This window comes from Piliocolobus tephrosceles, chromosome 15, assembly GCF_002776525.5.
Source record: "Piliocolobus tephrosceles isolate RC106 chromosome 15, ASM277652v3, whole genome shotgun sequence".
NCBI classification, from domain to species: Eukaryota; Metazoa; Chordata; class Mammalia; order Primates; family Cercopithecidae; genus Piliocolobus; species Piliocolobus tephrosceles.
Window position 1 is genome coordinate 27,101,534 of NC_045448.1, and position 10,429 is coordinate 27,111,962.

At 53.2% G+C, this 10,429-nt stretch overlaps 1 protein-coding gene across 3 annotated transcripts; it reads left to right on the forward strand.

The window, feature by feature from the left end:
- Positions 1-45: 45 nt before the first annotated feature.
- Positions 46-8,818, forward strand: TMEM214 (transmembrane protein 214). 3 transcript variants are annotated; one of them, XM_023229906.1, is made up of 18 exons: positions 46-293; positions 1,193-1,392; positions 2,261-2,411; positions 2,719-2,853; positions 3,097-3,179; positions 3,611-3,716; positions 3,829-3,910; positions 4,200-4,301; positions 4,685-4,826; positions 4,936-5,013; positions 5,269-5,360; positions 5,607-5,655; positions 5,825-5,938; positions 6,174-6,291; positions 6,873-6,969; positions 7,153-7,321; positions 7,468-7,619; positions 7,835-8,818. In XM_023229906.1, the coding sequence occupies exons 1-18, from the start codon at positions 149-151 to the stop codon at positions 7,959-7,961; spliced, it is 2,142 nt and encodes a 713-aa protein (XP_023085674.1). In that variant the 5' UTR covers positions 46-148; the 3' UTR covers positions 7,962-8,818. The 3 variants fall into 3 exon arrangements, 2 of the variants coding, with proteins under 2 accessions (XP_023085674.1, XP_023085675.1); XR_002735238.1 differs by lacking the exon at positions 6,873-6,969; XM_023229907.1 differs by lacking the exon at positions 4,936-5,013.
- Positions 8,819-10,429: the final 1,611 nt, after the last annotated feature.

Below are 10,429 nucleotides of genomic sequence, written 5' to 3' on the forward strand. Positions count from 1 at the left end.
GAGGGACTACAAGTCCCAGGCTGCCTTGCGGCGGGCGCTGGGCGCTGGGCGCCGGGCGCGCGGTCCTGCGAGGAGACGTGGCAGAGTGCGGCGCGCAGCGCCGGACCGGAAAGCAGGGGAAGTGGCTGAGGCGGGAGAGCTCCGAGCCATGGCGGCCAAGACGGCGGGCGTGGGGCGCTGGGAGGTGGTGAAGAAGGGCCGGCGGCCTGGGGCCGGCGCCGGCGGCCGAGGCGGCGGCGGAAACCGCCGGGCGCTCGGGGAAGCAAATGGAGTGTGGAAATACGACCTGACCCGTGAGTACCCACCCTGCCTGGCGCCTACCCCGGGCCTGTCCCGCAGGGTCGCAGCGAGCCGCTCCCAGAACCTGGGCGCGAGCTCGCAGGCACATCCCGGAGCGCCACCCTTGCGTTGTCTCTTTGGAGCCTCACGGGAGGCGGACAGCTCCAGGGAAGGTTGCGGTCCTTACCTGCCAGATGAGTAAACTGAGGCCCAGTGAAGTTGGACACCCTGGCCGGGGTCATGTGTCAGAGGGGCCAGGATTCCTGTCCTCAGACTCTCAGTTCACTGCACACACTCTCCTAGCTGCCCAGGGACCTAGCCGGCCTCCCTGGGCAGGTGTCTGAGCTGGGAAGAGGCACTCTGGATCATTATACACAGTGCCCCCTCTTTAAGTAACCAGCAGGTCATGGAGGAAGGGACAGGAGGCCAAGCAGTGGGAGAAATGACTGCCACACACTCAACACTCACCAGAAATTATAAGTGACACCTGGTTCTTCCACTGAGGAGTGGAGAAAGATTGCCACTTGTTGATTATAGAGTTGTCATGTCGGAACCAAGAGGCGTTAGGGTAGGATCAAGATGGAAAAAGCCTGTCTTTCCAGACTAGTAGCCACTCACCGAATAAGGCAAACCTCTATATCCAGCCTCTCTGCTTGTTCCTACATACTCTGATTTGTCTAATAAAGAACTGCCCCATCTTTATGAAAGAGCCTATAGACTCAAGAGCTGTAACGAAAGAAACTACCAGGAGAACACCCTGCCCTGCTCTTTAAGCAGCCCAAGAGGAAGGGGCTTTGAGACAGGCTCTTCCCTGGAGATTAATTAGGTGGCAGTGTGGGGAAAGGGACCACTGATAGGTGAGGCCTTGGGGACTCAAGGGTGGCCTGCCTTTCTCTACCTATCTTCACCTCAGCTCCAATCCAGACCACAAGCACCCTTTATGAGCGGGGCTTTGAGAATATCATGAAGCGGCAGAATAAGGAGCAGGTCCCACCCCCTGCTGTGGAGCCTAAGAAACCAGGGAACAAGAAGCAGCCAAAGAAGGTGGCAACTCTTCCCAACCAAAACCAGAAGCAGGGCCGCTTCCGCAGCCTGGAGGAAGCACTGAAAGCTGTGAGTGTGCCTAGACACGACACGCAGAAAGAACGGGGGCTTGAGATGTAGAGAAGATGAGAGGAGGCGGCGGATGGACAGCTGAGATCCTATGAAATTAGAACACTTAAGGGTTGAGAGCAGGAGTTCAGGAGAAGATGGAAACCCCAGGGGAACAGCATGCCTGCAGTTAGAATAGAGAGGAAATGGAAAATTTATAGGGAAACATGGATTGGTAAGAGGAAAGCCTTGAAGACCCAGGAACACCAGGGAGGAGATGGAGAAACTGGTTATGATTCTCTGTCCTGTGGAAATACTGATCTTTCATTTTCTCTCTTGTCCTCTGTTTTCCTTTTTTTTTTTTCTTTTTGAGATAGAATCTCCCTCCCTCTGTCGCCCAGGCTGGAGTGCAGTGGCGTGATCTCAGCTCACTGCAACCTCTGTCTCCTGCCTCAGCCTCCCAAGTAGCTGGGATTACAGGTGCGTGCCACCACGCCTGGCTAATTTTTGTATTTTTAGTAGAGACGGGGTTTCACTGTGTTGGCCAGGCTGGTCTCGAACTCCTGACCTTAGGTGATCCGCCCACCTTGGCCTCCCAAAGTGCTGGGATTACAGGCGTGAGTCACTGCGCCTGGCCCTCTGTTTTCCTCTTAAACATGTGGAGAGCCTGAGAGGATAGGGCCTTGAGATCAGCATTTTCAGCTGTCCTGTTCCATACTTAAAGATGTGGGTGCAGCAGAATTGCAGCATTCCATGTTCTTATGCTTAAAAACAGAAACCCTTCTTCCTGCTGCCACCTAGTTCAACCATTTTCCCACCCCTACCCCACTTCTTTACTCCCTCACTCACAACTTGCCATGGTGGGGGGTTGGGGGATTGTCCCTGGCAGCTGGATGTGGCAGCCCTGCAGAAGGAACTGGATAAGAGCCAGAGCGTGTTCTCTGGAAACCCATCCATATGGTTGAAGGACCTGGCCAGCTATCTCAACTACAAGCTACAGGCTCCTCTAAGTGAACCCACGCTGAGCCAGCATACTCATGGTAAGTCCTTCCAGCTTCCTCAAGCTCAGACAAGTTCAAAGAAATTCAAAAAGGGTGGTATAACAGATCCCAGTGCCCCCCACTGTCTTGATTTCCATGGGTGTTTGGGCTGGTCTCAAATCATCGTGACTGTGAATGTTTCTGGGCCTCGTTCTGTGATCATCCCTCTGGGTCTCCTCAGAGGAAGGATCCCAACCTCAGTTCAGGGGCCTTTGCCTCCACTCACCATTCTCAGGGAGAGCACCACAGTTGTCAGAGCTGATGGGTGTCTGGTCCTAGCACTCACATTGAGGCCTATGGGCCTTAGATTATCCCTACAGCCTGGTGAGCCGGGAGCTGCGTGGGATCATCCGAGGGCTGCTGGCAAAGGCAGCAGGGTCTCTGGAGCTCTTTTTTGACCACTGTCTGTTCACCATGCTGCAAGAGCTGGATAAGACACCAGGTGAGAGGGGCACGGGCGGGATGACCATCTTGGAAGCCTCCTCCTTTTTTTCCTGCTTTCAGTACCACGCAGTGGTTCTGTTTCCAGTAGGGAAATGTGCTAACCTTGACACTGTTTTTGGAAAGGGTGGAGAAAGTTAGGAGTCAGTGGACTTGGGGCCTGGGCTCACCTCTGACAAATGGGAGATTTCAGGTTTGGGATGCCAAGTAATGTGAGTAGGTGTGAGAATGTGTATCTCTCCAGGGGAGTCACTGCATGGTTACCGCATCTGTATCCAGGCCATCCTGCAAGACAAGCCCAAGATTGCCACCGCAAACCTAGGCAAGGTGAGCTCTCAGTGGTGGTGGGGACACCAGGAAGCTAAGACTGGGGAGGCTGGGAAGAATCTACATTGTTGGACTCAGGTTTGGGATAGTGGAAGACCTATAAGCCTAGTAATAATAGGTAATACTATTAGCACTTACTGTGTGTCTGCTCTGGAAACATAGGAGCCAGGTACTGCTATTATTTCCCATTTTTATAAATGAAAAGATTGAACCACAGAGGAGTTCAGTAACTTTCCTAGGCTCAGTCATCCAGCAAATGGCAGAGTATGGGTGAAGCCCACAAACAATCCCTGCACCACGTGGTTATAGTGCTCCATTCTTGCTTGGCCTGTCCTCCCTCTTCCAGTTGACATCTCCCTTCCCATCTGTCTTTGGGGGTGCTCCTGGTGTTTTGTCCTATCCCAATCTGCCTTCCTTACCGGTCTCCTCAGTTCCTGGAACTACTGAGGTCCCACCAGAGCCGACCAGCCAAGTGTCTGACCATCATGTGGGCCCTGGGTCAAGCGGGTTTTGCCAACCTCACCGAGGGACTGAAAGGTAACAGGGAAATAGGGAAGAAAGAGGGAGGGTCTCGGAACCGGAAAACTCCTCTTTGATGCCCCCAATAGGTGCAAGCCTGAGGCTTCCCTCCTGACCTTCACCTCCACAGTGTGGCTGGGGATCATGCTGCCTGTGCTGGGCATCAAGTCTCTGTCTCCGTTTGCCATCACATACCTGGATCGGCTGCTCCTGTGAGTAATGGAAGGGCAGCAAGGGGAAGGCTCAGGGTGTCCCAAATGGCTGTTTTAGCAAAATGGGAGGCTGTGATCTTGGTCTCCAGGGATATGAGGAAAATCAGGACCAGCTTCTCCCACCACCTTAGAATGTGATGGTGAGGAAGGAAGAAGAGGGAGCTATTAGGGCTGGCAGATGGGGTGGAGTTTATACCCTTTTTCCTAGATGTTGGCTTAGCTGGGGTCATGACCAAAACAGCTGGCATGGGTGGTGGTGTCCAGCGAACCTGTTTCTTCATCCCCACAGGATGCATCCCAACCTTACCAAGGGCTTCGGCATGATTGGCCCCAAGGACTTCTTCCCACTTCTGGACTTTGCCTATATGCCGAACAACTCCCTGACACCCAGGTAGGACTGCTCTGGGGCACACCTGCTGTGAAGGGACCCCAGCACCAGAACCACGTTACATTTTCCCATCCTTTCTTCCCCAGCCATCCTAGATCTGAGATTTGCAACCTAGAAGTTCAAGAGTAGGTTTCAAGGGAACAGTGATCCCTTGAAATTATATGGACCCTTGAGTGTGATTGGCATATGGGCATTTTCTTAGGGATAGGGTCCATGGCTTTCAACAGATTTCCAAGGAGTCTCTTGAGTAAAAAGATTCAGAGCCATTGCAAGGTCCTCAGTGGTTATTCCCCCCAGGCAGGCATGGGCTCTGAAGCAAGCAAAAGGTTCACATCATACAGCTCCATTTATAGCTTATGTCTGGCTTTCCTCCCCACCCCACCCAGCCTGCAGGAGCAGCTATGTCAGCTCTACCCCCGACTGAAGGTGCTGGCATTTGGAGCAAAGCCGGATTCCACCCTGCATACCTACTTCCCTTCTTTCCTGTCCAGAGCCACCCCTAGCTGTCCCCCTGAGATGAAGAAAGAGGTGAGGACATGGTGGGAGGCTTCTCCTTCCCCAGGGGTCAACTGCAGCGGTCCCTACCTGCTGACAAAGGCCTTGCCTTCACAGAGCCCATTCTGAGGCTTTTCCTTAGCTCCCTGTTGACAGCTGCCTGCCCCGCTCACTCGAGCTTCACCCTCAGAAGATGGATCCCAAGGGACAGCACATTCAGGTCTGGGTGGTTTCTGATGCCCGTCACTTGCGGATGAGTGATCTTTGAGCTCAAAGCTGTAGCTCAGGAGCCCCAACCTCCCGCTTTACAGCCTCTCAGAGAGCCTTCTGGAGTCTTGACACTGTTTCTCCACCCCTTAGGGTGAATGTGCGGCCTGGGTGGCCTCACTTAACGGGAAGGGGATCACCTCTTAGCACTCTCCCCCTCCGCCAGCCCCATGCCCCCAGCAGCCTCTCCCTCTGTCCCGATGTGCAGCTCCTGAGCAGCCTGACCGAGTGCCTGACAGTGGACCCCCTCAGCGCCAGCGTCTGGAGGCAGCTGTACCCTAAGCACCTGTCACAGTCCAGGCAGGTGGGGTGGGGGGCCAGCCTGTCCCTGTGCTAGAAGCAGAAGGGGAGCCTGGGTCACTGTCCCATGGCCTGACACCTCTCAGGCTGAGTGGAAACATTGCTGGAGCAACCTCTAGGAAGCTGCTGCTCTGTGGGTGGTAGGTGGAGGGTCTTTCAGCCTGAAGGAGCCAGGGCTAATGGAGGACTGGAGGATGGGCAAGGCCGCATGAGCCACCTGATGGAGGGGTTGTGCTTTCCCCACAGCCTGCTGCTGGAGCACTTGCTCAGCTCCTGGGAGCAGATTCCCAAGAAGGTGAGGAGCTGGGAGGACGTGGCAGGTTGAGCCCTGTCTGGATTCTGGGTTCTGAGTAGGGGCTCCTCAGCCACTGTCCCTTCCCTGAGAAGGGACCCTGTTGGCATGGAAAATGAAGCAGGATGGAAGCTCTGGATTCCCTCACAGGCCAGACCTTTCTTGTCCATAGGTACAGAAGTCTTTGCAAGAAACCATTCAGTCCCTCAAGCTTACCAACCAGGAGCTGCTGAGGAAGGGCAGCGGTAACAACCAGGATGTCGTCACCTGTGACATGGCCTGCAAGGTGCTGGCACCCGGCCCTCTCCAGCCCACACGCTATCTTACATCTCTGTCTCGGCACACCCGGGTTGGGCCTGTATCACATCCCTGCCCCACGTGTCTGTGGAGCCCCCCCGCTGCCTCCAGGGTAATGTGAAGGCTTGACGCTCTTCCAGGAAGGCCTGGCTTGAGGTCTGCCCTCAGAGGCAAAGACCAGCCCCTCTCGCTTCTACAACTGTCTCCTGCTCCCCTCCCACCAGGGCCTGTTGCAGCAGGCTCAGGGTCCTCGGCTGCCCTGGACGCGACTCCTCCTGTTGCTGCTGGTCTTCACTGTAGGCTTCCTGTGCCATGACCTCTGGTCACACAGCTCCTTCCAGGGTAAGCAGCAATGGGCAAGTGAGGATGGCATGGGAGGGGCACAGAGCTATGTGTAGCCCCCCCCCCCGCCCCCCCCAACCACCACAGCACACATCTTTGTCCTCACGAGTTCTCAATCCTGCAGAGTAAACACTTAACAGACAGATTTTTCTATCCTCAGATAGGACACTACCGTTTCAGGTTAGACTAGGACTTTGCAGTATAGAAGTGCTTGCATATTCATGGTATCATTTGAGTAGGTGTTACCTCCTTTTAACTCCTGAGGAAATGGTCTCAGAAAGATGTAGCAATTAGCTTTAGGTCACAGCTAGTAAGTAAAAGGGCAGACCCTCAACCTGAGGCTTCCTGAAGCCTGAGCCCAGGCTCCACCCGGCAGCTGCATTCCTGCACACCTGGCCCAGCAGGAGAAGGACAGCTCTGCATGCCTTCCTCCACAGCAGGCTGGAGCTGGCTCTGTGGCCCTGTGAGCACACAAAGCTCTGCCCAGCACCTTGCTGTGCCTGCTCTAGGCCCTGTAGTGTCTGTCTCCCCAGTCCCTGCCCCTCTCATCTCCCGGCTCACCAGAGGCCCCCTTTACTCAGCCTCCCTTACTGGCCGGTTGCTTCGAACATCTGGTTTCTTACCTGCTAGCCAACAAGCGTGTGCCAAGCTCTACTCCTACAGTCTGCAAGGCTACAGGTGAGCTCCTCCCAGGGAGGGGAGAGGAGAGGCAGGAGAGAGAAGGCCTGGGTGTCAGGGAGGTGACAGTGGGAAGCACTCGTGATTCTCCTTTCCCACGGCCTCCATTTCCCCAGCTGTTTCTTGGGAGCTAAGCAGGCCTGAGGAGACTCAGCCCTCTTTCCCTTCTTCCATCTTCCACAGCTGGCTGGAGGAGACACTACCTGTCTGGGGCTCTCACCTGCTCACCGTGGTGCGGCCCAGCTTGCAGCTGGCCTGGGCTCACACCAATGCCACAGTCAGCTTCTTTTCTGCCCACTGTGCCTCTCACCTTGCCTGGTTTGGTGACAGCCTCACCAGCCTCTCTCAGAGGGTAAGTCAGAGACAGGGAGTCACATAAGGGGCTGGTTTTCCCAGGAGCAAAATTCTGGGAAAGGAGCAGCATTGTGTGGCCTGAGTCTTTAGATCCAGGATGCAGTTCCCTGGATACTCTGACCCCATCCATTCTCCATGGTCCAGCTACAGATCCAGCTCCCTGATTCCCTGAATCAGCTGCTCCGCTATCTGAGAGAGCTGCCCCTGCTTTTCTACCAGAATGTGCTGCTGCCATTGTGGCACCTCTTGCTTGAGGCCCTGGCCAGCGCCCACGAGCACTGCCATGAGGCATGCAGGTGAGATCTTTGCCCAGGGCTCCAGCAGGATCCCCAGCAGCCCCATTCCTGGGCCCCAGGGACAAGCCATCTCTGACCAGTCTCCCACACTGTCCTGCCCCTTGCTCCCATCCCTGACCACCCTGGGATGAGGGTTGTGGGTCTTAAGTTTTCAGCCCTGAGAGTTGACACAGCTACACACGTGCATACTCAAAAATGTTCCACTTTCTTTCCAGAGGTGAGGTGACGTGGGACTGCATGAAGACACAGCTCAGTGAGGCTGTCCACTGGATCTGGCTCTGCCTACAGGACATCACAGTGGCTTTCTTGGACTGGGCACTTGCCCTGATATCCCAGCAGTAGGCCGTGCCTCCCTGGCCACTGATTTCTGCGTGGGCAAACCATCCAAGACTGCAGCGGGTAGAAGGCGGCAGTTCTTCATGGGAGTCCTTTTAACTTGGTGCCTGAGTTCTCTCCTAGGCAAGTGGCCAGTTGCCTCCACCTCAGTTCTTCCATCTTTGGTGGGGACAGGGCCCAGCGGCATCTCAGCCTCCTACCCACAATTCCACTGAACACTTTCTGGACCTACTGCACATGGCCCCCAGCCTCCATCCTTGTGATGGTAGCCTCTCACAACTCCGCCCTTGCCCTCTGCCTTCCACTTCCTTCCATCTCATTTCTAAACCCCAAATAGCTCATCTCTAAAAAGACAGAACTCCCAGCAGGTGGCTTCTGTGTTCTTCTGACAAATGATTCCTGCTTCTCCAGACTTTAGCAGCCTCCTGTTCCCATTCTTGGTCACACCTCTAGCCACAGCAGAAGGAAAGGGGCTTCCAGAAGAATATAGCACCGCATTGGGAAACAGCAGCCTTACCTCAACCTGAAGCCTGGGTGTGGCTGTCAGTGGACATGAGGGGCTGGATGGAAATGCCTCTCACTTCAAAATGCCCAACCTGCCCCAAATGCCTCTAAGCCCCTCCCTGTCTCCTCCTTCATAGTCCTACTTCTTCCAACTTTCCATTCCCCATCATGCTGGGGGACTCTGTCACAAGGCTCAGCTTCTCTCCACTGTCCATCCCTCCTATCATCTGTCTGGAGAGCAGAGCCCAGGTAGTTGTGTGCCTTGGGCCCAGGGAACCCTCCATCAACCTGAGACAGGACGCAGCATATGGTTATTGGGTATGCCTACCAGGTGGAATAAAGGACACATTTGATTTCTAGCATTCCTGTCTGCATCCTCATACAGAAATTCCCCTAGTTATGGTTCAGAATAACAAAATTTTGGGCCCTTGCCCTCCTGAAGACTGTAGTCATGGCTGTAATTAAGCTCCTGGTGGGGGAAGGCCACATCCATGGTTCTAAAGTTGACCTGGTGAGTGTTCTAGACACTTCTCTTGCTACGCTAATTATACTGTCTGACTTGTCACTGATTCATATCCCAGATTTGCCTTGATAGTTTTATGCTTAGAAAAACAGGGGGCCATCTCTTAGGGGAATTCTTGGCCAGTGACCAGGAGATGTCCTTTCCTTGCCAGGACCTTCATTTTATAGAGCAGTGAGTGAAAGATTCAGAACTCCAAGAGACACATGAGTCCAAGGGTTATCACCAAAGCCCCTTTTTATTTTTGACTTGAGACTACAAGGAGTTAGATAACTGCTGATTTCTTAGTTCTCAGATGTGTTTTCTTGAATGTTTCAAGTCAGTAATACTAGAGAGAAGTTAGATAACTGCTGGTTTCTTAGTTCTCAGTTTGGTTTCCTTGAATGTTTCACGTCAGCAGTACTAGAGATACGCTCTAGCAGCTCTCAAAGACAGATTCAGCTTCCCTTATAAACTCCCATGATGCTCAGCAGGTATGATGGCCGGTTACCACTTCCCTTCTCACATGGTGCCCTGAGACACTCCTCTTTTTCAGTGGTTCAAATATAAAGTAGCAGATGTAGGAAAATACCGACCCAAAGTGAGGTCATGAATACAACAGCATCTCGTGTTTGCTACCTTTCCTCTGGAATTAGTCCACAAGCAGACCCCTTGCTCTCCTAGTGGCAATTAACCATGATCATCTTCCCGGAGAAGATGAACTACCTGGCAAAGGGCCAAGGTTTTGGGACTGCTGGGCAGGAGAACTGGCCTGTGTTCAAGGCAAGTTGGAGAAAGGTGGCAGTTGTGAGAATGGGTCGGCAATGGCACAGGGAGGACAAGTTCGGTGATAACTTCTAGAAGTCCAAGGCTGCATCCAGTGAACCAAGGATGCCACAGTGCTGTGTTGGCTTGTAATGTGTGACTATATTTACCTTGCTGGGTTCATTTAACTTCTGACACCAAAATCCCGGGGAGCAACATTTTTCATCAACTTAGATTAATTGCCGTCTCCACCTCTTACAGGAACACTGACAGCTTAAGCTTAATTGACTTTATTCGATAGATAAAGTTTTTTGACCCAGTGTTGAAATTGTCTGAAATTTTTCCTGTGTGGAGAACTAGTCCAACACTGCACCTGCTCTGCGTTAAAGCAAAACCAGATGTCCAGACGTTTCATTTTTGCAGAGCTGTCAACAAACGAGTCCAAGTGGAGCCAGTAAATTGAACCAGCGTGGGCTAGCAGAGTGTATGACAGTGATGCTGACGGGTGGGGCAGTCACACTGTAACTATTGCTGTTACTGGAAGGATCGAAAGGAGCTGACACATCAGTCACATCTGGACAGTAAGTTCACACAGCTGAAGGTCAACCGATAACACACCATAAAGCTGAAGGGCAGTTTTGAGTATGGTTATCTCTTACTAACTTTATTAGCAGTTTTTTTTTTTTTTTTTTTTTTTTTTTTTTTT

What these genes read in the sequence shown, in the direction of transcription:
- TMEM214 (XM_023229906.1), top strand. Translation starts at nt 149, where the DNA reads ATGGCGGCCAAGACGGCGGGCGTGGGGCGCTGGGAGGTGGTGAAGAAG. An exon ending in GGGAGCAGATTCCCAAGAAG is followed by an intron (nt 5,656 to 5,824) that starts GTGAGGAGCTGG and finishes TCTTGTCCATAG; the next exon opens with GTACAGAAGTCTTTGCAAGA. An exon ending in CCTGTGACATGGCCTGCAAG is followed by an intron (nt 5,939 to 6,173) that starts GTGCTGGCACCC and finishes CCCTCCCACCAG; the next exon opens with GGCCTGTTGCAGCAGGCTCA.